Source organism: Brassica rapa, chromosome A05 (assembly GCF_000309985.2).
Source record: "Brassica rapa cultivar Chiifu-401-42 chromosome A05, CAAS_Brap_v3.01, whole genome shotgun sequence".
NCBI lineage: Eukaryota > Viridiplantae > Streptophyta > Magnoliopsida > Brassicales > Brassicaceae > Brassica > Brassica rapa.
In genome coordinates this window covers 19,939,397-19,965,093 of record NC_024799.2, presented here as the reverse complement: position 1 = coordinate 19,965,093, position 25,697 = coordinate 19,939,397, and the positions used below count along the sequence as shown (strand labels likewise).

The following is a 25,697-nucleotide window of genomic DNA, read 5'->3' as shown; positions in this document are numbered from 1 at the left end:
TCTGCTGAAGATTCTTCTAATGGCTGACCATATTCAGCAACGATAGCCATTGCTACAAACTTGCCAGTACCAACGAGAGGAACTATCTTGTGACATTTTTCTTTCCAAGTAACTTACAGCGCATTGAGTTTAAGACATGAGGATCGACCAAACTAGTTCGCATTTTAAAGAAGACAGAATTATCTTCTGTGGTTATGTCTGGATCGTAACCACCTTGAATGTAATAAGCACACCTTCAAGGTGCAAAAACCCCAGCACCGTATGCTTTCAGAAACGACACAGCTAGGCATTCACCCATCTACAACGTAACCACAAGATTCGAAACAAAACTTTCAAGAGTAAAGAAAATATATTCCAAGATAGAAACATTCGAATGGATCTTAGAACGGAAAGAGAAAGAGAGATCAATTATTCAAGAGGCTTTATAATGCCTCAAACACACACAAACCATGATAAGTGAGAAAGAGAGATCAATTATTTAAGAGGCTTTATAATGCCTCAAACACACACACACACAAACCATGATAAGTTTTCAAGAAAACGAGACATTAAAAGCCACCACGGAGACGCAACACCAAGTGAAGGGTAGACTCCTTCTGGATGTTGTAGTCGGCTAGGGTGCGACCATCCTCAAGCTGCTTTCCAGCGAAGATGAGACGCTGCTGGTCTGGAGGGATGCCTTCCTTGTCTTGGATCTTGGCCTTGACGTTATCAATCGTGTCCGAGCTCTCGACCTCCAGTGTGATGGTCTTACCAGTCAAGGTCTTGACAAAGATTTGCATGCCTCCACGCAGACGTAACACGAGATGAAGAGTCGACTCCTTCTGAATGTTGTAGTCGGCCAATGTACGACCATCCTCCAACTGCTTGCCGGCAAAGATCAAACGCTGCTGGTCGGGCGGGATTCCCTCCTTGTCCTGTATCTTAGCCTTGACGTTATCGATGGTGTCGGAGCTCTCCACCTCGAGTGTGATCGTCTTTCCCGTTAAGGTCTTGACAAAGATCTGCATGCCACCACGGAGCCTGAGGACGAGATGTAGAGTCGACTCCTTCTGGATGTTGTAATCGGCTAGGGTTCTCCCGTCCTCGAGCTGCTTTCCGGCGAAGATGAGCCTCTGCTGATCCGGAGGAATACCCTCCTTGTCTTGAATCTTGGCTTTAACATTGTCGATGGTGTCAGAGCTTTCCACCTCAAGGGTGATCGTCTTTCCCGTGAGTGTCTTAACGAAGATCTGCATCTGTTAATTCACAAAAGCTTTAACATCAATACTCAAACTCAGAGCAATTGCAAAACACGAATCACATACAATCAACAACTCAATCACAGATCTCCAAGAATCGACTAGGGTATTAGGAGCCAAAATACCCGGAAATTTTTGGTTCTTATTTTGTTTCGCTTCTGGTTCGGTGACTTTCAGGTAGTTCGGGTAATCTAGGTTAAATATCAGATATTTTAGATAAAATATCGAATAGTTAGGAGCATTTATATAAAATCTAGGATATTTCGAGTTATTTTAGATAAAAAAAAATATTTAGATAGTTTAGATATTTTATAATAATTTAGTTTTTACAAATATTATATTTAGTTATATGTATATATAATTAATATCTTTATATGTTCGGATAGGATATCTGTACCATTCTTGGTTCATTTCGGTTATTTCAAATATATAAATATAAAAACCATTGGGTATTTGAAGTGTTCAGCCCGGTTTCAGTTTCGGTTATTTCGGTTTGGTTCATGTTCAGTTATTCAGGTTTTTTTTACCCAAGCCAAATTCAGTCAATGAAAACCTCTTCGGATATAGTTGTTCGTTGATGGTTCTTCTTAGAAAAAGGGACTAAGTTGGGTTTCCTGAAGAAGTACAAAAGATGCGTCTGAAAGAGGAAGCTTGACTGGAAAATACATATTGGTAATTGAGATTGTTAATGACAACATTGGAAAGAAGTGGCAGTTTCAGATTAGATAGATAGCTCAGTTTGCAATTTGGTTAAATATGCGAGATAAGTTGTTGTCTCCTTTTAATAACAGCTTATGATTTTAGTAGATTATTACTATGAGAATTGTATGAAGTCATTAGGTCTAATTTTCATGATGATCACCAATAACTCCGTTACCTGGATTGTTCTTCAGGACCATACCTGAGTCGAACACATTATTCCATGGATTGGATCTCTTGTCATTCAACAGCAAGTCTGTTCCTTGTTCAACAGATAATGTTTTGATCAATAGTATCACTCCTCGTTAAGATTTTTTCTTCTTCACTCTGAAAAAATAACCTCAATAGGTTCAGCATCTATTTGTTTCTTGTAGTACACGCAACCTCCATCCCCTACTTTTTAGCTTGTGGATACAAAATGTATCCAAATATCCTCGTCCTTTTGTTTCAGCCAATATTTTTCATCTTATTCAAAATATTTTCATATAATGTCTCTTAATTACTATAAAGAAAGATTATCAGTAAATTTGTAAAACAATGTTTGTTAATTAGATCATCCGATAGAAAAGCTCTTACAAACACTATGCAAATGTCAAATTGAAACGTGCAAATTATATAATTAAAAACAGAATTAAATAATATTTCAAAAATTGTAACATATGGTTATATTTTTATTATTATATTATTTAATTTAGTTTGGTATTTAGTATATCATTTAATGGTGGAGTGTTACAGCATGTGTTTCCAGTTTGTGGAACGCCAATGATTTGTAACAGTGTTTACATATTTTGGTATGTAAGGCATTCGTGAAAAAATCAAAAATCATCCCAACACAAAAAAATAAAAAAAATCGAGTTGATTCAACGAAGTAAATAGTGCCGCCAAAGCAATTTTAAATTGGCAGACAGAGAAGTAATGAAAATCGTCTACCATACTGCTGTATGATATCATGTGGTAGTATATAGAGGCTTAGATCAGTTGTCTTCTGGACCTTTGTCAATACTTTTCCAAGCATCTATGGTTGATGACAGGACACAAGGTATTAAAAACAACTTCCTTTTTATCATGTGGTACTAGTATTTAACCATTCTTGCTAACATATGCTGCATCTAGATGGAACTCTGGGAAAAGGGAATGGAGATGGTTTTGCACATTTGGGAAGGCCAGATGACATTGATGTCTCCATTGAATTAAGAGACTGGTTGTTTGCTTTGGAGGGCAGGGAAGGTGTGACAGAAAGGTGTTGGAATAATGTTAATGAGGATATTGGTAGAGAAGAAAGGTGTTGGCACACAAATTTCCACACTTTCCAAGTAATAGCCAAGAGTACACCAAAGCTTGTGGATCCAAATCAGAAAGCAATTATGATGCTCACAGATATCCTGTAGACTCAGTTAATGTAAGTATCTGTAAACCTTATATTTTTCCACTGCTCAATCCCATTCCTGAACTTTCTGAGATTAAATGATAGTCAAATCATCTTGAGGGCTGCCTTTATCATCCTGATTTCTTGTAGACTCAGTTAATGTAAGGTATTATGTAGACTCAGTTAATGTAAGTATCTGTTCACCTTATATTTTCAACAGCTCAATTCCATTCATGAGCTTTCTGAAATTAAATGATAGTCAAATCATCTTTGAGGGTTGCCTTTATCTTCCTGGTGTCTTACAAAATAAAATTCTTGAATGCAATAATAACTGTGGACCTTTAGGTGTTACTGAGCTTTTTTTTTAATTTTATTTGGGAAATGTATTATAGGTCATTATCTGCCTGGAGGAGTAAACATTGAAGCTAACATTGTGGCATCTGAAGACAAATCTGGTCATGATGACACGTTAAACTGGGTGGCAGAAAGTCTGAAATTCTCTGTTAAACAACCTGTAAGTGAAACTAGAGAGCTTGCAGAGCTTCACTTAAAGCGGGAAAATTTTGTATTTTTAATACGCCCAGAACCTATATATGTGTATGCATTTGAGCTACGCCCAAAAGTTTTGATATTTACAAGAAAAGCTCTGTTTTTTGTCTGTGTACTTTCTTCATGATTGATTTCAAACTCTACGAATGTGGGGGGACAGTTGATAAAGGGGATAGCTTTTCGTGTGATTTAGATCCAATCTCTGTTTGTGGATAATGATGAGTACTTGTGTGGAGAATCTCATTGTTTCGAAACCATACTTATTAGACCCTTCCTTGTACCTCAAGGCTCTCAAATTATGCAGCTACCAAACCCTCGAGAAACAGTTTGTGTTGATCCATGGGAACTCTGTCACAAATGGGTTCATCTCGAATCTCCACTTGAACAACAGCTTGGTGAACTTATACGCAAGACACGGAGATATGAAACACGCGCGCAAACTGTTCGATAGAATGCCTGAAAGAGATGTTGTTTCTTGGACAGCTATGATCTCGGGGTATTCTGGATGCGGGTATCACCTGAGCGCGTTTCTGTTGTTTAAACAGATGCGGCGGGAGCCTGTTAGAGCTAATGACTTCACTTATGGGAGTGTTTTGAAGTCATGCAAAGGTTTGGGATGTTTGAAAGAAGGGATGCAGGTACATGGGTGTGTGGAGAAAGGGAGATTTGTAGAGAACTTGGTTGTGAGGAGTGCGTTGCTTTGTCTTTATGCTAAGTGTGGTAAGATGGAGGATGCTCGTCTTCTGTTTGAGTCAATGAAAGAAAGAGATTTGGTTTCTTGGAATATAATCATCCATGGGTATACTGCTTCTGCTGCAGATACTTCGTTTGGTCTGTTTCAGCTGATGCTCGCGGAAGGTAATCTAAACTCTTGTCTTTTATTCATTCATATTTCAAAACGATCAAGTGACTCAATTTGGTTAGATAGCTTCTTGTCCTGTGTTCTATGTCAGGGAAGAAGCCAGATTGTTATACCTTTGGGAGCCTCTTGAGAGCTTCTATCCAAGTTAACTGTCTTGAAATGGTCAGTGAATTGCACGGGTTTGCCATCAAGCTTGGCTTCAAGAGATCAGATGTTGCACTGGTCAGGTCTCTGATCGTTGCGTATGCCAAGTGTGGTAGCCTTGGCAATGCTTTGAAACTGTACGACCGCACGATGAAAGGAGACTTGATATCTTGCACTGCTATAATCACAGGTCTTGCACAGCAGAACAACTTCACAAGTGATGCTTTTGATATCTTCAAAGAGATGATACTGATGAAAACTCAGATGGATGAGGTTGTAGTATCCTCAATGCTTAAAATATGCACCACCATTGCATCCATATCCATCGGAAGACAGATCCACTGCTTCGCCTTAAAATCCTCCCAAATCAGATTTGATGTTGCTTTGCGTAACTCTCTGATAGATATGTATGCAAAGTCTGGGGAGATTGAGGATGCAGTCCTTGCTTTCGAAGAGATGGAAGAGAAAGATGTGAGATCATGGACCTCTTTGATTTCAGGATACGGAAGACATGGAGATATAGAGAAAGCAATAAGTCTTTATAACAGAATGGAGCAGGAAGGGATCAAACCGAACGACGTCACATTTCTTGCTCTCCTCTCTGCTTGTAGCCATACAGGAGAGACCGAGATTGGGTGGAAGATTTTAAACACAATGATCAACAAGTACGGTATCAAAGTTCGAGAAGAGCATTTATCTTGCATGGTAGATATGCTTGCACGCGGTGGAAACTTGGAAGATGCTTATGAACTGATAAGAAGTGAAAATAGCATCACGAGTCTGAGCTCATCAACATGTGGAGCTTTTCTTGATGCGTGCAGGAGACATGGGGATGTGCAACTCAGCCAAGTAGCAGCAGCGCAGCTTCTGAGTATGGAACCGAAGAAACCAGTCAATTATATTAACCTGGCAAGCGTATATGCATCTAATGAAGATTGGGACAATGCTTTGAAGACTAGGAAGCTTATGAAAGAGACTGGTTCTTGCAATAAATCTCCTGGATACAGCATTGTGTATTGAACAGAAGGCTATAAGACAACAATCTCAATAGAGGTTTTAAAGACAATGTAGTACAAATGTTTTAACACTGAAGTGAAGTTGATGAGGCTATAAATATCTTAAGGTTTCAGGGAGTCGCAATAATATTTTCCCAAAAGTGTGTATTGTGATGAATATATTATGTTGCAATAAAACAATGGATAGTTTTTTAAAACCGGTGGCAATGAATCAACATGGACCATAGCTGAAAGAAAACTCTCAGCACTAAGTGCTAGATAGATAGTCTGCATTTTGTAACTCCTAATCCATCAGTTCCTGTGAAGACTCTGATGCTACTTTGGTAACCGCGTCCCAACGCCATATAGTTCCGTCCTCGGAGGCAGCAATAATTGTGCTACAATGCCATGGGAAGAAACAGAGTGTGTCAGGAATCAAATGCTTTGCATTTTTGTTTGGAGTAACTACTGATTCATAAAATAGTAAAGTTTCCAATGCATTGGTGAGAGAGAAGATGAATATACTTTCCATTAGTGGACATAGCGGTTTGCCTGATCACAGACTTTGATAGACTGTGTGATAACCTATACAGAAACAGAAAATCATGTCAAGAATACAACAAAGACACCAAAGTGAAGCTTATTCATTTGTATTTGAAGATCCGAAAGTAACTTACACTGTAACCAAAACAGGAGGGCAACTCTTTAAATCCCAGACATAAATCTTGCCTTTCTGATTCCCTGATAACCAACCAACCGACCAAGAATGTTTCACAAAATTCACAAGAAAAGTTTCAAGTATTGTTTAATAGATTATAGCTTCACCTATCGAAAGATAATTGAGAGAGAGGTCGCAAGAAAACTTGATAAACCAGAGATTACAATTTGGAATAGGGTATCTAAGTAGAACATCTGAAGTACCCTGCAAACAACAACAACACAAAGAACATTTTTAATAAACTGAATGAGTCTGTTGTGTATGGGATAGAAATGAGATCCTAACCTCTCCAGGAGAATTATCTATCAGTTGTGGTTCCCACAACAGTATCTCATTCTCCACACTCTGAAATTAAGATATAACACAAGAGTAACCTTTAGTTTTTTTTTAGTTTATTCCACCAAATAAGTATGATTTTATTCACTACTGACTGACTAACCTTTGAAAGAATAAAATCACCAAACCAACGGTTACAGTCTACATAATTTGTATGAACTGAAGTTGTAAATACCTACACATAGAAGTAATGTTATTAACAAAGTTCATCAAGACATGTACGCTACAAGACAGAAACAGAATACTACTTACAGGGAATTGTACAAATTTTGTTGGGAACTTTGATGGATCATCCTTCCATGTGAATGACTTATCGACATATGTCCAAAACTCTGAAGGCAGCCAAAGAATAATAGAGATCATACAACTGTAAGAGATATGAACTTCCTTTCAAGTGTTGTGCTCGGTTTTAACTCGTACCTTTCATTGACCATATCTTAATAGTGGTGTCCATACCACAACTAACAAAACGGTGCTCATCATGGGGATGAAAGTCCTACAAATTTACAAAGATAAAGATGGTTATACTTGAATCAGACGATTGTTTTCTTTCACATCCACTGTGTTTATTGGCTTACCACGCTTACAACTTCGTATCTATGACCTGCAGTTCCAGCAAATATCAGAATACAAATCCCAGTTTCAACATTCCACAGTCGAACAGATTCATCCTGATCCAATCAAAGACCGGAAAAGCTCTTAATCCTCCTCAACCAAGTAAATGAACATCAGGACATTATTAGAGAGAAGTGATATACCTTGCTAGTAGAAAGCACAAGTTGAGGTTTCATATGGTGTGTCTTAATTTCATTCACTGAATCCCCGTGGCCCACAAGGGTCTGCACAGATTACACAAGAAAGATATTGAACAACTTGCTAGTAGGATACATAGAACATCCTTTTAACTCTTCATGTCAGTCTAAAGATAATTAAAAAATGAATAATACCTTATGAATAATTTTATCATTGACGTTAAGGACTCGGATTATGCCTTTCACTCCCCCAGCCGCAACAAATGGGTTCCCTTCAACGCCACACGCCCAGCTTACAGTGTAAAATGACTCCTCCTTCTAATCACCAAAGCACATAGACATACATATATATACCCAAATAGCTCTCAATGAAACTTTGCTGTTTTTTTATTTCATGGAAAAGCTACTAAACTATATAATATGTATACTTCCTTATAGTGTCACAAAAAAAAAGTATACTTGCTTACATCTTCATCAGTGTAGGAGTGCAATGAAGAAATGCCACCATCTTCAAGACAATTGTACAAATTAATCTACATAATAAGAGATAAACCAACGGCAGTAATGAGATTCTATGACTCAGCTCTGTAAAGGTAAAATGAAATCAAGATAGAGCAATCAAGTTTATTAGATTATATGAAGTCACTCCAGCTTGTGTTAAAACAGAAAAAAGCCATGAACTTTCACTAAAAAACATTAAGCTAAGACGGTTCATAGTCAAGCTAAGTAAGTTTTCAATTTTATTCAGAGGAGTGATACGATAACATCACAGGACAGCAATCAGAAACCCAAAATCAGACTTAGAAAAAAAAATGACACTTTGAACAGACCCAGAACTTAAAAATCTTAAACAGAGATTTGCAAAAAAAAGAAGAGATATTTTTTTACCCCATTGCCACCAGCGGAGACGAAACAATTGAAGAAACGAGCATCGATGGAGTTAAAAACAACAGAGTACAAAGGTATCTTCCCTTCTTGAATCCTGTTGGTCAGTTTGTAAGATTTTTTGTTGGATGGAGTCAAAGACCCGACAAGTGATTCGTTCCCTAAAGCTATCTTCGACATTTCAAATCTCTCGTCTCTCGGAAACTGCTCTTGTCGAAGCTTACCCAGTCTCATGCAATAACAAGTCTTCGTACGTTTCCACAATTTACTGTTTTTTTGTCTTTTTGTCAACTCGTTTTTTATAAGCAAGGAATTAATTTAACAATATATTTTGGGCAAATCTCCAAAATAGCACCTTTCTAAGTTTATATCACAAAAATAACACTCAAAAACTAAAATGACCAAAATAGCATTTTATCTTTTGAAAAATTTAAATTTTTTTATTTTTCAAAATTTGAAATCTTATCCCCAAAACCTCACTTCTCAACTCTAAATCCTAAAACCTAAACTCTAAATCCTAAACCCTAAACTCTAAACCCTAAACCCCACCCCTTAAGTGCTATTTTTGTGACTTTTGGCCTTGAGTGCTAGTTTGGGAACAAAAACTTGATTTAGTGCTATTTTGGTCTTTTTCTCATATTTTTTTTGGATTGTCTAATAAAAAAATTAGAGAAATATCATAGAATAGTACTAAATCTTTTTATAATCAAAATAGCTTTTAAAAATTAATTTGATCAAAATATATTTAATTAAAAAGGTAAATGACAATATATATATATATATTATATATATATAATAAATAAATATTTTTTAAAAAATTATAAATTTAATTTTTAAAAAAATATTGGAACCTTTTTGAAAGTTTTCTTCCAAAATGTTTTTTTATTAAACGATTTTTAAAAAAGTTAGAAAGATTTTCCATCAGTTTCTACGAACATTTTTAATGTGCTAGATACAAGGCCGGCTCAGGTACATGGGCGAGGCGACCGTCCATGACCCATAAGCAAGAGGAAGAAGGGTCCATAATATTTTTTGAGTATTAGAAATATAAGAAGCAGAACAATTAGAAATGAAAAAAAAAAAGAATGTTTGTATGGGCTTTCATTTCCTCATCAACTATTTCAATTGTCGTTGTTTTATGAGATCATGTTCCTCATCAACTTATAGTAACTAGATAATTACATGCGCTACGCTGCGGGATTTATTTTATTTTTTATTTTTTATAAAAACATTTTTATGGGCAGTTCTTCCAAATATATTTTTAAAAGTTTTTGTTAGAAAAAAACTTCGGTGAGAAAATTACCAAAATAGATTTTATTAAATAGCCAAAGACACTTCTACCCCTTATATATAAATAATAAAATTAAAATTTTTAAAAATTAAAAAAAATAAAGATTTATAATTTTTAATTATATATTTTCAAATTCGAACTTTTTAATTTTTTTAAAAATTTTATTTTTGAAACTAGGTGTTTTATCCGCGATGCGGGCTTAAACATTTTCATAATTTTTGAAAAAGTTCTTTGTACACTATATTCATTATACTAAAATAGATCTTAAAATAACTTAAATTATATTTTTAATTATATAATTAAAAAAATTATTTGATTAATATTTAATTATATAACTTATGTTTTAACTTTTTATTAAAATACTTTTTCAGATAACAATACAATATATATAGAAATTATCTTTTTTTAATTATATTTTTATATTTTGGATAATTCAATATTCTATTTTAATTATATAATTAAGAATTTTATTTGATTAATATTTAGTTATATAATTCATGTTTTTAACTTTTTATATATAATTCATGTTTTTAACTTTTTACTAAAATACTTTTTCAGATAACAATATAATATATACATAAATTATCTCTTTTTAAAATTATATTTTCAGATTTTGGATAATTCCTACTATTATTGATTTTAATCAATTATCTAATCAAATAAATTAAAATTTCGTTTTTATTTTCATAATTTTTGAAAAAATTTCTTTGTACACTATATTCATTATACTAAATAAATTTTAAAATAAGTTAATATTATATTTTTAATTATATAATTAAAAAATTATTTAATTAATATTTAATTATAAAATTTATCTTTTAACTTTTTATTAAAATACTATTTCAGATAACAATGCAATATATATATATATAAATTATCTTTTATTTAGATTTTTAGATTTCGGATAATTCAATATTCTATTTTAATTATATAATTAAGAATTTTATTTGATTAATATTTAGTTATATAATTCATTTTTTTTAACTTTTTATATATAATTCATGTTTTTAACTTTTTATATATAATTCACGTTTTTAACTTTTTACTAAAAGACTTTTCAGATAACAATACAATATATACATAAATTATCTCTTTTTAAAATTATATTTTCAGATTTTGGATAATTCTTACTATTATTAATTTTAATCAATTATCTAATCAAATAAATTAAAATTTCGTTTTTATTTTTTTAATTTAGTTATACATTAAGGGTATAAACGATATTAACCACTCTAACTTTTAACGTGAAAGCTCAATTCCAAAAATTTATTTTGCAAATAATAGTATAGATTCAAAATGCTTTTGAAAACTACTTATAAAAAAAATTATTTTAAATATTTTTTTTAATTTTCAAAATTTTAAACTCTACTCCCAAACTTTACCCTTAACTTTAAACTTTAATATCTAGATTAGTTAACCATGGAGGTATAAGTGTATATTTATCTCTTTAATGTAACATTTTGATCATTTTGATTCTTAGGGGTTGTATTTGTGACAAAAACATTTTAAGACTATCTAAGGGTATTTCTCCATTTTCCATTTGTTAATATAAGTTTTGTATCTAGAAATTTATAATCTAAACATATATTGTATTTTTTATATTTTGGTTATTGAATAATAATTATTTATTTGATATTAATCTTTAGCAAATTAGCTTCCAAGTTAATTTTTTTGCACATTTTCTCTCTGCGGTGTAAAATTTTATTCTTTTTAATAATTTTTTAGGGTTTTAGTTTCCAGTTTGTGATCTAAAATACTCTAATTATTCTCCTTCTGTTTCATGTAAGTATTTTGTATTTTAAATTTTGTTTCAATATGAATATCAGTTTTACTTTTTATATATTAAAAAATAAGTTCAATCCTTATCTTTACCTTATTTATTGATCCAAATAATGTGGAATTCTAATAAAATAACATAGAAAACTTAATTATTTTCTTAATATGTGTATTTGATAGCCGACTTATAACCAGACTTAATATGTGTATTTGATAGCCGACTTATAACCAGACTTATGTATTTGATTCTTATTTTGATTTCGTATTCTATCCTTTTTACTAAATTATATACACTAATTTTTTTTGTAGATATGGCCACAAGCTGAAACCTGTTGCTGCTACTGTTGTTATGCGCAGCTTTGTTGTTGTTGTGTGTAGTGTCGTACTTGAACCCATTGTTGTTGTTCCCTTGGAAAAACGTTTGGTTACCAAAGTGAAGTTAATGAGGCATAAATAAGCATCTTCAGGTCTCAGGGAATCGCAATATGTGCTAGATAGATAGATAGTCCGCTTTCGTAGCAATGCATATCTTAAGACTCCTAATCCATCAGTTGCTACAAAGACTAGGCTTGTATTATGTAGATTGTAACGTATTGATAAGAACACCATTGTCCACTTTTGCACCAATGCATATATTTAAGTCTCCTAATCCATCAATTCCTACAAAGACTTGGCTTGTGTTACATAGATTGTAACGTATTGATAAGAAGTTGTGATTTAAGAGAAGATTATTTTTCTATTATTGATTCAAAACAAGGATTACAAAGAAAGCCTTACACACGAGAGACTCTTCTCTCTTTACAACCACTTAATCAAATCATTGATATCTCTCCCCTATACTCTTGCTTATAGACTACTTAAATACTCACAGTACCAGCTGGCAGCTTTCCAAGATCGTCTGACCTGTCTCGTATCATTATGATAAGAGTTGGAGAGTCTATTATAGAAGGAGGAAAAGGGATAGCGAGGTCGAGGGAGCTGCAGATCAGCTGGAAGAGTGATCTGATTATCTTGTTAAGAGAGGTTACGTATCATGATAAGGAGTTGTGACTATAACAGAATCAGTTACGGCCGTTACGTAAAGCGCAATGAAGATTCGAGTATAAAGTCTGTAGTTGAGTCATTGGGGAGGGTTGGCCATTTGGAGAGTTGTAATTGGGAAATCTCATAGGAGATTTAGGCTTAGTACTTGTATTGAGTATTGAGAGGTTAATAAAGAAAGTACTTTTACAGTAAACAGAGTATCGTTCTTTATCACATTATTCCTTATTCCTTATGTACTTCTAAAAAGCAGCCCGCACATCTTCTTCTAGGGCCTCTCCACGTCCCAACGCCATAAGGTCCCGTCCTCGGAGGTAGCAAGAATTGTGCTACAATGCCATGGAAAGAAACGGAGTGTGTCAGGAATCAAATGCTTTGCATTTTTGTTTAATGTAAGTAACAACTGATTCATAAAATAATGATATATTGGTGTGAGAGAAGATGAACATACGTTCCATCAGTGGACATAGCGGTTTGCCTGATCAGAGACTTTGATTTATAGTGTGATAACCTGTATAGCAACAGAGAGTCATGTCAAGAATACAACAAAGACACCAAAGTGAAGCTTATTCAATTGTATTTAAAGATACTGTGTAACTTACACTGTAACCAAAACAGGAGGGAAACTCTTTAAATCCCAGACATAAATGTCGCCTTTATCATTCCCTGATGACCAACCAACCAAACAAGAATGTTTCACAAGAAAAGTTTCAAGTATAGTTTAAATGAATAGATTATAGCTTTCTGATCTCACACACCTACTGAAACAAATTTCATAGAGAGGTCGCAAGAAAACTTAATAATCCGGTGATAACTATCTGGAATAGCGTATACAAGTCTAACATAAAAATCACCCTGCAAAAACAGCAACACAAAAAAACTTTGATCTGTAACAATTTTTAATTAATTGAATTACTTAATTTGTCGTATAGAGTAGAAATGAGATCCTAACCTCTCCAGGAGAATTCTCTTTAAGTTGTGGTTGCCACAACCTGATGTCACACGCGTCACCCTGAAACCAGATATATAGAACACAAGATTAGCCTTTCGGTTTTTATCTTATCCATTATTGACTCCTGGGCTAACCTTTGAAAGAATGTTATAACCATACCAACGGTTACAGTTTAGTAAATTTGAACGATCTGAAGCTGTAAATACCTGCACATAGAAGTAATGTTACAACAAGACATGTGTGTCACTCGTTGTTACAAGGACGAAGAAACAGAAAAATACTTACAGGGAATTGTACAACTTGTGTTGGGAATGTTTTTGGATCATCCTTCCATGTGAATGACATTTCAACATACTTCCAAGACTCTGAAGGCAGCCAAAGAATAATAGAGATCATACAAACTGAAAGAGGAAGGAAGTTCCTTTCAAGTGTGCTTGGTTTTACTCATACCTGTCAATGACCATATCTTAGTAGTGGCTTCCATATCACAACTAACAAAACGGCTCATATCAGAGGCATGAAAATCCTACAGATTTATAAGATAAGATGGTTAGACTGAAGTGTCTACATTTATTATATCAACTATCAAGTGACATAAAACTGAATTAGATTATTGTTTTCTTTCACATCCACTGTGTTTAAAAACCATATTGGCTTACCACACTTAGAACTTCGGATCGATGACCTCCAGTTCCAGCAAATATCAGAATACAAATCCCAGTTTCAATATTCCACAATCGAACAGATCCATCCTGATCCAATCAAAATCGTAAGAGCTCTTAATCCTCAATCCAAATAAAATGAACATCAGTACCAAAAAAAAAAAAAAGAAAAAGCCAAGAGGTGCATATATACCTTGCTAGCAGAAATCACAAGTTGAGGTTTCATAGGATGTGTCCTAATTTCATTCACTGGACCTTCATGGCCCACAAGAGTCTGCGTACGTGCGAGCACATATTACACAAGCAAGAAATCGAATCACTTGCTAGTGGGATACAAATAACATCCTTTAACTCTTAACATTCTTTAACTCTTTATGTCGGTCTAAAGCTGATATAAATAAAATGCAATAATACCTTATGAACTATTTTATCATTGACGTTAATGACTCGGATTCTGCCGTTAAATCCTCCAGCCACAACAAATGGGTTTCTTTCAACGTCACACGCCCAGCTTGCAGTGTAAAATGACTCCTCCTGATCACCAAAGCACATAGACATATGTAGCATCAATGAAACTTTGCTGCTTTTTATTTCATGGAAACTATATTATATAGTCTATATAATATATATATATATACAGTGTGTTCAAAAAAAAAAAAAAAAATATATATATATATATATATAGAGAGAGAGAGAGAGAGAGAGAGAGAGAGAGAGAGAGAGAGAGCTGCTTACATCTTCATCAGTGTAGGAGTGCAATGGAAATATGTCACCATCGTCAAGACAAATGCACATATTAATCTACATAATAAGAGATAACCAAGGGCAGTAATGAGATTCATGACTCAGCTCAGTAAAAGTATAAAATAAATAAGGGTGTTTTTCAAAACCAACCCATATTTTCAATTCAAATCCAAAACCAACCCTTTTTTTTTTGTCCATACTATTCATCAATAAAATTTCCATACTATCCTTATGTTTTTGAATTATTCACAAAATTGCCATTTTTATTTATTTTTTTATTAATTTCGAAATTAGCAAAAAACCAAATACACCCAAACCATTTCTTCTTATTTACAAAAATGCCATCATCATCAATTTTTCCAACCACCATGAACCACCATTTTTGAGCTCTAAAGCTCTAGAATTCAATTTTCAACCACTTTTTTTCTCATTCTAACCCAAAAAACTTCATTTCCTCTCATCTCCTCTACATTTCCATCTAAAAAACTCTCATAACTCTCATTTTCAAAACCACAAACTTCATATTTTCGAGTTTCTTCATTAGTGAATCGTTAAACATGCTTCTTTTTGCTCATACTTGGAGTTTGGACAGTTGAAAAGGTTGGAAACGAGCTTTACACAGGAAAAAGGTAACTATTCACATGGTTTTCATTTTTTTTTCAGATCTGTGTCGCGACGGTAGACTGTTTTGTATGTCTACGCCTCCATGGAGACTTACGATGCAGTCTATTTGTCAACACACGGGTTAGTTTTGCAATTGACCAGACAAATTTTTTTTCTAACGCAGACTTCCCCAGTAGTCTCTGTCTTTACCTTTGACAACAAAAATAAAACTTTCGGTAGACTTACTCAGACGTCTACTTAAAAGAGGTTAGTTTTTCATTTGACCGAACTTTTGACTTTACAAAATAGACTTCAACGGAAGTCTACAAAGTGTAGACTGCCAACGAAGTCTATAAAATGTCAGTTTTGCATTTGACCAAAATTTTGACTTCGTGGAATAGGTTAGTTTTGTGTTTGACCAAAAAGTTTAAAAAGCAGTAAAAAATTTATTAAATTGTAGACTTCATATGCAGTCTTCTTATCCTAGAAAAAAAATTGTAGACTGCGTATAAAGTCTGTCTTTTTATTTTGGTCAAATGCAAAACCAACCCGTCGGATTTGAAAGTAGACTTCAAAAAAGTCTACACACAACGTAGACATTCATTTCGATCTAGTGATTGGAAGTCAAACTTGGTCAATTGCAAAACTAACCTCTTTCAAAAAAATTCAAACATATAGACTGCATATGAAGTCTAGTTCTGAAAGTCAAATTTTGGATGAATTCTGGTCAATTGCAAAAACTAACCTTTTTAAATTGTAGACTGAAATGAAAGTCTACATGAACAAAATCACAACTTTTTTTCAACTATAGAAAGCAACCCGTGAAATGGTCAATTGCAAAAACCAACCCAAATCGTAGACCTATTTCACAGTCTACGTTTGTAAACTGAAACGAACGTCTAAATTGTCAGAGACGGAATATTAAGTCTACGTAGAAAAATCTATAAAAATGCAAATTTGTGTATTATTCATTAAGTTTTTTCTAGTTTTTTTTGTTTGAAACTGTGTGTTAGTTAATCCTAATGGGTTTGGGTGATTTTGAAAAGAATTGTTTTTATAATTATGAAGGTATAATTTATTTGATTTGACAATGTTGTTAGCTAATAATTGTAGACGTATTTGTAAGTCTTCGTTTATAGTTTTATGAAACATGAAATATTTCTTTGCTGATTATGTAAACCTGTATTTTTTTTTGCAGGATATGGCTCAGATACCTGTTGTATATGGAGAATGGGTGGTGAAAGGCTCTTTGTGGGAGTTTGTGGTCAATAATCGGAAAGGAGGGAGAATGTTTCTTGTGCCAGATGGTTGTACACATGGTGAACTTCATGAAATGGCACAAGAAGATTATGGTCTGGACAAGAAAATCGAGAAGGTGGAGCTAACATATTCCTTACCAGACGTCATTCTACAGCAAATGGCTCTGGATACTCCTCCTATGCATGTCACGAATGATAGACAAGTGCGGAACTTGATCGAGTTGGCCAAGACACACTTTGTACGCCTTTGTGTATCAAGCCAGAGCCAAGTAGAAGCTGGAGTTGATGATGATGCGGATGTGTCTGATGGTGATGATAGTAATTTTGCTGATGAAGATACTGGTCAAGATACTGATTCAGAGTGGGATGAAGATAGTAATGATGCTGATGATGTTCAAGCAACTGCTGATGATGTTCAAGCAACTGTTGCTGTTGATGTTGACGATGGTGTAAACTACAGTGATTACGGGAAAGTGAAAGATGAGGATTCTGACGAGGATGCAAATGAAACGCTTTATGATGGTTATAAAGCACAGTTCTCTGGTGGGGAAGGAAGATCGTTGTCCTTAAAGGACAATATATATGTCGGTCAGAGTTTTGCTAGTAAGGATGAGCTTGTTTCAAAGCTGAAGTCGGTGGCTGTGGAATATAAATTTACATTCTCAGCATATAAGACAACGAAAACTCTGTATGTGGCTAAGTGTCGTGTTCAAGGATGTGGTTGGAAGCTTAGAGCGAGTGTGAAGCATGGGCCAAAGACATTTTGGGTGACAAAATATTCAAAAACTCATACATGTTCAGTGGCGGATCGAATGGCTCAACGGAAACATTTTACTCCGAAATATGTTGCAAGACTATTTATAGAACGGGTTGGGATCATAGATGGGCTTACACCAAAGCATATCAAAGACGCGATGAGGAACATGTTTGGTATGAAGCTTGATTACAACACTTCGTATAGAGCTTTGTTATCTGCGCAAGAGTTGGTGAGAGGAACAGCAGAAGATGGATATGAGAATCTGCCTTCTTATTTGCGTCAGATCGAGATATCGAATCCGGGAACTGTCACATGTCTTGTGAAAGATGGTGAAAACAGATTTAAGTATCTATTCCTATCTTTTGCAGCTTCGATAGCTGGTTTTAACTATCTTAGGAGGGTTATTGTGGTGGATGGGACTCATCTATGTGGAAAGTATGAAGGAGTTATGCTAGTTGCTGCTGCCCAAGATGGTAATTTTCAGATTTTTCCGTTGGCTTTTGCGATTGTGGATGCGGAGAATGATGAGTCATGGGAATGGTTTTTTACCCAATTGCGGAGATGTGTTTCAGATCAGTATGCTTTGGTGATAGTTTCTGACAGGCACGGTTCCATTAAGAAGGCGTGTGAGAAGGTTTTTCCTTGGGCAGGGCGAGGAATATGCTATTATCATCTACAACAGAACATAGTCCAAAAGTTCAAGGGAAAGCACATGTTGTACTTGGTCAAAGGCGCTGCTTACGCACATACGCTTTTCGATTTTAACCGCTACATGGATGAGATACGGAGTATAAACCCAAGCCTTGCAACATATTTGGAGAATGCTGACGTCTCTTTATGGTCACGAGTTCACTTTCAAGGTGACAGATACAACATAAAGACTAGCAACATCGCAGAATCCATCAACTCTGCACTTAAGCCAGCCAAAGGATTCCCAATCTCATTCCTTCTTGAATTTATACGCGAGAAGCTAGGAAGGTGGTTCTTTAAAAGGAGAGAAGATGCTTTGAGTCTCACTTCACATCATAGTCGGGGAGTCGAAAACTTGTTGGCTATTCGTGAAGAGTATGCAGATATGATGAATGTGGAGCGTATTGATGGTTGGCGATTTGTTGTGAGAGGAGGACATCGAGATTGTGTTGTTGACTTGGAACTTCGGAGGTGTCAATGTGGTGTGTTTGATATTGAGAAGATACCTTGTTCACATGCCATTGCAGCTGCAAAGGATGCAAATATTCATGTCTCTACGCTTGTATGCCCATCCTATTCAAAGAATTATCTTTATGCAGCATACGCGGCAAATATATATCCCAAAAGTGACGTTTTGGAAGCTCCCAACACTGATGACACATCACCTGCCAATGAAGAAGAAGCTCCTAACACTGATGACACAACACCTGCTAATGAAGAAGGAGCTGATAAGGCACGTAAATGTCTTCCTCCAGAGGTCAAGCGTGGAAGGGGTAGGCAAAAGAAGTCGAGGTGGCAGTCTTGGCTAGAAATTTCCAGGATGAGGGGAAACCAACCGCGAAAACTGCACAAGGATTATAGTTGCTCCCAGTGCAAACAACCGGGTCACACTCGTCCTAACTGTCCAGGTTAAACTGGTGTTGGCTTTCTTATTGCTTTAGATGTTGTCTTATGTCTTGTGTGGAACTTATTAGTTGTATTGTTGCTTTGGATGTTGTTTTATTGCTTTGGATGTTGTCTTATGTCTTATGTGATGTGTGAAACTTATCAGTTGTCTTATTGCTTTGGATGTTGTCTTATGTCTTATGTGATGTGTGAAGCTTATCAGTTGTCTTATTGCTTTGGATGTTGTCTCATGTCTTATGTCTTAATGTGTTAGTCTTCTGTTACAGAACGCAGACTTCTTTTGTAGTCTTCTTTTACAGAACGCAGACTTCTTTTATAGTCTTCTTTTACTTACCGCAGACTTCTTTTGTAGTCTTTTTGAAAAGAAGACTAAGTCTCTGAGTTGTCTCGAATTTGTATTTTTGATCGAATATGAGCTAAGAAAGACTAATATACTGATAAAAAGATGATGTCTAGATAGTAGTCGAGTAGCAGACTTCTGTAAAAGTCTTCTGTAAAAGAAGACTAATACTTAAGTCTGCTGCAAGCAAATTACATAAGTTTGTTACAAACAAAAGTGTGCTACATCAGCATGTTACTCACAGCACAATACAATAGTCTGGTACAAAAGACTACTACATCAACCTACATATATCCGATGAGGAAAGTCACCAAAAAACTTCATACTTTCCCTCAATTCTACCCAAAGAAGTGGATTAACCTTAGTCATAGACACCGAGATGCTTGTAATCACGTTTCTCTGTGCCGTTTATCCTGGTCTCATCAAATATCTCACTCGCCATCTGAGACCTGATTGTCTTGATCTTCTTATCACACAGCTCATGAGGTGGGAATGGCATGCCAAGTGCATGACATTCTATATACTTCAAGCAATACACTCCACAGTCACCACTTTGTTTGTTTTGTGGCACCCCAGATTCACGCTCATGTGTGAAATCAACCGTGTACAACTCCCTCTCCGCACCGGTAGATAACATACGCAGCATGTACGGCAGCATGTGTGCAATAGGCTTCACGGCCTTAGCAATTTCTGCATCCGTAGCGTAAGCAAGATCACTATCCCAAATGACTATGCGTCTCCTCGGGATTGATATCCAGCAAGCTACCCAATGATCGTTCTTGACCAATAATGGCGCATATATATCATCAATCTCCAGTGCCCATGTCTTATTTGATCTGCTATACGCTGGTTCCTCGCCTGTGTAGTAGTCTAAGGCGCCAGGAGGGAGTAGTTTACCTGAGCCGTCAGGATTGGCAGGAGAGGCCAGAAACTCTGAGTACTTTGCTGTCCACATTTGAGTAAATACAGCATCCAACATGCAAATTCTGTCCGACCTAAACCATTCAGGGTGCTTTGTGTATCGGAGCCTTAAAAGATTAATGCCAGCATCCATGTGCTGCAGTTACAACATTAGAGACTTCTACATCAGAGACATCTACATGCGAGAGAAGTCTACATGAGAGAGAAGTCTACATACCGTGTCAATCAACCATTTTGTTGGAGTTAGTAGTATGTAGAACCAATCACTTGATGAACCTTTGACCTTCTGTCGCCATTTGCTGTGAATAATCAAATTAAATAAATAAAACACTACAAAGTCTTTATATAAAGAGCAATTAATTTAGGAAATAGATGACTTACGGGTCAAGTTTCACCCAATCAAGAAGAGCAGAGAGCTTTTGGCGATCAGGATTAGCAAATGGGTTATATCCCTGGCCTTGCTTCGGCTGGTTAGGTATAATAACCTTTGCCGTGCTGTTTCCATCAAAAGGAGACTGCTGAGTTGCAGCAAGCCTACGTTGCCGCTCACTCTTAGCACGGGCCACAATGCGAGCAGCTCTCAGTTTACCAACTTGTTTCAGTTTTTTCACAGAACCATAATCAATGTGTGATTGTTCTTTATCTACTACAACCACACTTATGCCTCCATTCTCATTTTCACTCTCACTCTGCATTTGTTTTCAGTAGAAATAACACATTAATAACAGCCACAAATTTTATACAAACCAAAAGAGAACATACAAATGCACACGTTTTTCAAACCAAACAAGCTAATTTTCCAAGGTTCCAAAACAACATGAAAAAGGGCTAATATTCCAAGGTTCCGCACAACATGAAAAAGGTTCCACCGTTCCAAATCCAAATGCAAATGCAAACAAGTTACTTCTTTTTCACTGATTTTTTTCCTCTTTTCGGATCAAGTGGTTTGGGAGATGTTTTGGTACTAACCACAGTGGCTTGGGTGTCTCTAGCTTTGGCTCTTGTTGTCATTCCTTTGGGAGCTGTTTCCGCAGCTTTGCTTTCCTCGGCTCTGCTTTCCTCGGCTCTGCTTTCCTCACCTTTGCTTTCATCACCTTTGCTTTCATCACCTTTGCTTTCATCACCTTTGCTTCCTTCAGCGCTGTCCTTCTTAGCTTTGTCTCCATCAGATTTGTTTGCCTCAGGTACATCAGTAGATGAACCAGCTTTGGTGTGGTCTTCTTTCCAACCTTCACGCACCATCTTCTCAACAGCTCCCACTTGAGTTGTAAGGCCCTCAATCATGTGGGATTGTGTCTTCAGAGTGTTCTCGCATCTGCTCAGCCCCTCAACCATATTAGAAGTCAGGCCAGTTAGCCAACGAACTATTTCTCCTTTCATGGTCTCCACATCCAGGCCAGGGGACTCACGAGCCTTTTTGCGTGATTCTGCATCAGACTCTGTGCGAGAAGGGGACACTGTCTTCAAGCTTCGCATCATCTGACCAGCTTCTGTCTTCATCGGATGGATCTCCACCTTCACATTTGTCCACAGTTTTGTTCCGACAAGAGGCCAGTGACTTTGTTCCCACGCCCAGCCTGAAGAAAACATTGCCTTCACTATGTTATCAGCCTTCTCATCTTCCAGCTCACCATCCCAGCGAGGGAACATTTCAGAGTAATCCTTCATAGCAAAGTTCTTAGTCCTAGTCTGCAGAAGATAAAACTATTAAGTTAGTATAAAACCACTTTATATCAAATTAATGCATATATAAACATAAGAAGCATACCTGTTTCAAGATATTCTCCTGGAGTCTTCTCTGGCCTTTGGCACCTAAGAAGGCAAGTAGAGGTGGGGTCGGAGAACCTTCTATAGGGAGACCATACCCAGCTCCGAATTCAGGGAGACAGCAGTAGACCCAGACTTGAAGAACCTGAACAAAGCCTTCAATAGCATACGTCTTTGTCAAGTCTACACCCTTCACCGACTCCATCAAGAATTTAAAGGCTACTCTTCCCCACGGATAATCTTCAAAAGCATCTAGATCCATCACTAACCTAGCCAGGCTAGCCCGTGTGGGTGACGAGGTTCTTCTTGCTTCGATGAAGCCAGCGTAGATGGCTAGATACCCTAAACGCAGCCGATCATCTCGAGACCATGTTCTGCACATCTGACACGCTGCAGTTAATTCATCAATACTTGGCCCCCGGTCGAAATTCACTCCCATCTGCGCCCAAAATGCTTTCATGTCAGCCGTTACCTCAACCAACGGATTCTCGAGATTCTTCACATACTCGCAGTTCAGGCCAGTTATCTCTTCAAATTCATGCAGAGAAAACCTCAATGGTTCAACACCTACGAGACTCCACAACTCAAACTTCTTCTTGCAGTCAAGCTGAAAACACAGTATATAGTGCACCAGCCTTGAAGCCCATCCAAACTTCATTTCGTGGAACTTTAAGAACACTCCTACTCTCGAGTTCTTGAGCTCCTCCCATTCATCTGCCTCGAGTGCTTCTTTAAGAGCAGGGAAGAGCTTGCTGTCATTGCTGTAGTAGGCAATGCTTTTATTCGGAAAAGGTTCCTGGCCTACACTATACAGCCTTTGTGGGAAATCAAGTTTATCCATTTTGAAACCTGCAGCAAAAAAGCACAAACAAAAAATTACACAAGAGAAGTTTACAAACGAATAAAAGAAGTCTACAATTCAAAATTAATTCTATGCGAGAAGTCTACAATTCAGAATGAAGTCTACACGAGAAGTCTACAATGCAGAGTGAAGTCTACACGAGAAGTCTACAATGCAGAGTGAAGACTACACGAGAAGTCTACAATGCAAGATGAAGTTTACCCGAGAAGTCTACAATGCAAGATGAAGTCTATCCGAGAAGTCTACAAATCAAAATGAAGTCTACACGAGAATTAACCATTCAAACTAAATTAATAACCCAAACTCTATCATAAATCGAGAATACGAAACCATCTAACCAAACTAAATTTGTCATCCTTCGACGGAAGCCAAAAACAGTATACAACAATTCAAAAAATATGTCTACATATCAACAATGATGTGTACCTTAAAGTAGACTGACCGGAAGCAGAAAATGGATTAGAGAAGAAACTAATAGGTTAGTTAACAAACTAAGAGAGAGGTTACAGGAATATAAGTCAACTAGTTAGGTTATTAGTTAAACGAGAGAAGACATAGAGAGATGACGTACCGTTCGTTCCCTGAAAAGATGAAACACAGTTTGTTAGCTCGCTAGAGTAGAAGCCGTGAGACTGACAGGAAGCAGAGATTTGGAAGTCGCCGGCTCAGATCTGAAAAAGAAAAAGGTAAAGGTGGTTACTTTTAGCAACGGAGCGGACGAAGCCGAAGACAAGCCGAAGACATTTAACTTACCAGAGCGACGGAGTGGACAACGACTAGTTTAAGCGGCGGAAACGGTGTGGCTAGAGTTCGCCGGAAATCTCCCCGAAAATCGCATGAGAGAGAGAACGGCGGGGATTAGGGTTTTTTTTACCCCAAAAAGCTTAACAAATCGTATTTATATTCTGGGTAACTTTTCTGGTTAGGTTAAAAGAGGTTTGGTTTAAATTCGATTTGGTTAATATTATATTGGTTAAATCCGGTTAGGTTAAATTTGATATGTGGACTTCTTTGTCAGTCTACAACGATTTTTTTCTTTCCCTTTATTATTTGCGAAAATTAAAAAGATAACTTACTAAATTTTTTATTTATTTTTTATATTTATTAATATATGATTTAACATTCTTATTCATAAATATGGAAATTTAATTTAAAATAAAAAGATTTTATGTGAACACCAATAAAATAGACTGAAAAGGACGTCTCCAGCTAAATAGACTTTTCTGTAGGTCTACGAAACCCTAAACCCCAAATATCAAACCCTAAATGTTTTGCTTGATAATCAAAAAGTCCCAATTATACAAAATATAAACTACTAAACATTAATATGCTGATTTAAGTTAATAAAACAAAAAAAAACAAAATCTAAAATCTAACCCTATGAAATCAACCACTAAAAGACATAACATGTTATAACCTTTTGTTTGTAAACTATAAACATTGTCCAACACATGATAACCAAATTAGTATATATTCTTGAAAATTATTCAATTATATGAAATTTTAATTTATTTAGTTCATATTATCCATTATATTGATGATTAGTTAAAAATATCACTATAATTATTTTTATACATTTTCAAAATTAAAATTTTAGATCAAATTAGAGTATAGACTACAAACTAAGTCTATAAGGTAGACTTCTAAGAAAGTCTAAACATTTGTAGACTTCGTTTTTTACGTGTAGACTTCCAAAGGATAAAAACGTAAAATACATTTATGTTTTTTGTTTGGTCATAAGGGTTAAATAGTACTTTCACTACCCCTTTAGGTTGGTTTTGCATTTGACTGAAAGTGGGGTACACTTTTATATTTGACTTGAATATTTGGGTTGGTTTTAGCAAATCTCCCAATAAATAAAGATAGAGCTATCTAGTATATATGGTAATGAAGTCACTCGAATGAGTGTTAAAATAGAACAAAGCCATAAACTTTCACAGAATCTCCAAGAGCAAAAACATTAAACTAAGACGGTTCATAGTCAAGCTAAGTAACTCTGCACTTTGAAAAGAAACCCATCAAGCAAAGTTTTCAATTTTATTCAGACAAGTGATACGATAACATCTCAGGATAACAATGAGAAACCCTAAATCAGACAAAAAAATGATACTTTCACAGATCCCCTAACTTGAAAACCTTAAACGGAGATTTCGTAAAAAGAAGAGATATTTTTACCCCATTTCCACCAGCGGAGACGAAGTAATCGTAGAAACGGTCATCAATGAAGTTAAAAGCAACAGAATACAAAGGGGTCATCCCTTGTTGAATCCTCTTGGTCACTTTGTACAATTTCTTGTGCAATTGAGTCATCCCTTCTTTCTTCCACATTTCAAATCTCTTCTCTCTGTCTCACTCACTCTCTCTCTATCTGTTCTCTCGGACACTGCCCTTGTCTTATAGCCACGCAACAACGAGTCTTTACACCTCTTTGCAACAACCAGTCCTTGAAAGATAATCTTGTTAACAAGTCTCATGCAACAACAAGTCTTTGTACGTATGTGCAACAACCATTCCTTGAAAGATATTCTTGTTAACAAGTCTCATTCAACAACAAGTGTTTGTACGTATGTGCAACAACT

The 25,697-nt window shown here is 35.8% G+C and overlaps 5 protein-coding genes and 2 long non-coding RNA genes across 10 annotated transcripts; 2 read left to right on the top strand and 5 right to left on the bottom strand.

Annotated features, from left to right (window-relative positions):
* Positions 1-334: 334 nt before the first annotated feature.
* LOC103869289 (polyubiquitin 11) lies at positions 335-1,490 on the bottom strand. 2 transcript variants are annotated; one of them, XM_033292043.1, is made up of 2 exons: positions 1,367-1,490; positions 335-1,238 (listed from the first exon to the last, which is right to left on the bottom strand). In XM_033292043.1, the coding sequence occupies exon 2, from the start codon at positions 1,236-1,238 to the stop codon at positions 549-551; it is 690 nt and encodes a 229-aa protein (XP_033147934.1). In that variant the 5' UTR covers positions 1,367-1,490; the 3' UTR covers positions 335-548. The 2 variants fall into 2 exon arrangements, with proteins under 2 accessions (XP_033147934.1, XP_018514724.2); XM_018659208.2 differs by having other exon boundaries at positions 1,308-1,447.
* LOC117134160 lies at positions 1,014-25,285 on the top strand. Its single transcript, XR_004458333.1, has 4 exons — positions 1,014-1,240; positions 11,319-11,329; positions 14,955-15,145; positions 24,981-25,285. It is a non-coding gene; the product is annotated as an uncharacterized LOC117134160 (long non-coding RNA).
* Positions 3,427-6,004, top strand: LOC103869286 (pentatricopeptide repeat-containing protein At3g20730). The gene is made up of 2 exons (XM_009147346.3): positions 3,427-4,713; positions 4,809-6,004. The coding sequence occupies exons 1-2, from the start codon at positions 4,071-4,073 to the stop codon at positions 5,879-5,881; spliced, it is 1,716 nt and encodes a 571-aa protein (XP_009145594.1). The 5' UTR covers positions 3,427-4,070; the 3' UTR covers positions 5,882-6,004.
* Positions 5,913-9,917, bottom strand: LOC103869287 (polycomb group protein FERTILIZATION-INDEPENDENT ENDOSPERM). Of its 2 annotated transcripts, XM_009147347.2 has the most exons (13): positions 8,551-8,796; positions 8,130-8,195; positions 7,858-7,980; positions 7,669-7,749; positions 7,489-7,581; positions 7,331-7,406; positions 7,163-7,242; positions 7,014-7,085; positions 6,860-6,919; positions 6,682-6,778; positions 6,534-6,597; positions 6,382-6,441; positions 5,913-6,254 (listed from the first exon to the last, which is right to left on the bottom strand). In XM_009147347.2, the coding sequence occupies exons 1-13, from the start codon at positions 8,779-8,781 to the stop codon at positions 6,161-6,163; spliced, it is 1,197 nt and encodes a 398-aa protein (XP_009145595.2). In that variant the 5' UTR covers positions 8,782-8,796; the 3' UTR covers positions 5,913-6,160. The 2 variants fall into 2 exon arrangements, with proteins under 2 accessions (XP_009145595.2, XP_033147931.1); XM_033292040.1 differs by lacking the exon at positions 5,913-6,254 and having other exon boundaries at positions 6,530-6,597; positions 8,551-9,917.
* On the bottom strand, positions 11,424-12,528 carry LOC117134161. The gene is made up of 2 exons (XR_004458335.1): positions 12,285-12,528; positions 11,424-12,182 (listed from the first exon to the last, which is right to left on the bottom strand). It is a non-coding gene; the product is annotated as an uncharacterized LOC117134161 (long non-coding RNA).
* On the bottom strand, positions 12,770-25,691 carry LOC103869285 (polycomb group protein FERTILIZATION-INDEPENDENT ENDOSPERM). Its single transcript, XM_033292041.1, has 13 exons — positions 25,294-25,691; positions 15,005-15,070; positions 14,684-14,803; positions 14,463-14,543; positions 14,267-14,359; positions 14,058-14,133; positions 13,893-13,972; positions 13,742-13,813; positions 13,608-13,667; positions 13,414-13,510; positions 13,258-13,321; positions 13,107-13,166; positions 12,770-12,984 (listed from the first exon to the last, which is right to left on the bottom strand). The coding sequence occupies exons 1-13, from the start codon at positions 25,444-25,446 to the stop codon at positions 12,924-12,926; spliced, it is 1,083 nt and encodes a 360-aa protein (XP_033147932.1). The 5' UTR covers positions 25,447-25,691; the 3' UTR covers positions 12,770-12,923.
* LOC117134158 lies at positions 19,370-24,984 on the bottom strand. Of its 2 annotated transcripts, XM_033292036.1 has the most exons (7): positions 23,872-24,984; positions 23,690-23,789; positions 22,258-23,105; positions 21,459-22,178; positions 20,871-21,178; positions 20,707-20,788; positions 19,370-20,625 (listed from the first exon to the last, which is right to left on the bottom strand). In XM_033292036.1, exons 3-7 carry the CDS (start codon positions 23,095-23,097, stop codon positions 19,930-19,932), a joined length of 2,646 nt encoding a protein of 881 aa, XP_033147927.1. In that variant the 5' UTR covers positions 23,098-23,105; positions 23,690-23,789; positions 23,872-24,984; the 3' UTR covers positions 19,370-19,929. The 2 variants fall into 2 exon arrangements, with proteins under 2 accessions (XP_033147927.1, XP_033147929.1); XM_033292038.1 differs by having other exon boundaries at positions 22,258-23,789.
* Positions 25,692-25,697: the final 6 nt, after the last annotated feature.

Bases quoted from the DNA above. Each gene is read 5' to 3' on its own strand.
- LOC103869289 (XM_033292043.1), bottom strand. From the start codon at position 1,238: ATGCAGATCTTCGTTAAGACACTCACGGGAAAGACGATCACCCTTGAG.
- LOC103869286 (XM_009147346.3), top strand. From the start codon at position 4,071: ATGATGAGTACTTGTGTGGAGAATCTCATTGTTTCGAAACCATACTTA. The intron at 4,714-4,808 runs GTAATCTAAACT...GTTCTATGTCAG, and splicing joins TCAGCTGATGCTCGCGGAAG to GGAAGAAGCCAGATTGTTAT.
- LOC103869287 (XM_009147347.2), bottom strand. From the start codon at position 8,781: ATGAGACTGGGTAAGCTTCGACAAGAGCAGTTTCCGAGAGACGAGAGA. The intron at 7,750-7,857 runs GTATTATTCATT...TAATCTGTGCAG, and splicing joins ATGATAAAATTATTCATAAG to ACCCTTGTGGGCCACGGGGA. The intron at 7,086-7,162 runs GTAAGTAGTATT...TTCTATGTGTAG, and splicing joins CAAAATTTGTACAATTCCCT to GTATTTACAACTTCAGTTCA.
- LOC117134158 (XM_033292038.1), bottom strand. From the start codon at position 23,097: ATGGATAAACTTGATTTCCCACAAAGGCTGTATAGTGTAGGCCAGGAA. The intron at 21,179-21,458 runs GTTAGTACCAAA...AAACAAATGCAG, and splicing joins GAGACACCCAAGCCACTGTG to AGTGAGAGTGAAAATGAGAA. The intron at 20,789-20,870 runs GTAAGTCATCTA...GATTATTCACAG, and splicing joins GATTGGGTGAAACTTGACCC to CAAATGGCGACAGAAGGTCA.
- LOC103869285 (XM_033292041.1), bottom strand. From the start codon at position 25,446: ATGTGGAAGAAAGAAGGGATGACTCAATTGCACAAGAAATTGTACAAA. The intron at 14,360-14,462 runs GTATATATGCAC...TGATTGGATCAG, and splicing joins TTGTGATTTCTGCTAGCAAG to GATGGATCTGTTCGATTGTG. The intron at 12,985-13,106 runs GTATGTTCATCT...ATGGCATTGTAG, and splicing joins GCTATGTCCACTGATGGAAC to CACAATTCTTGCTACCTCCG.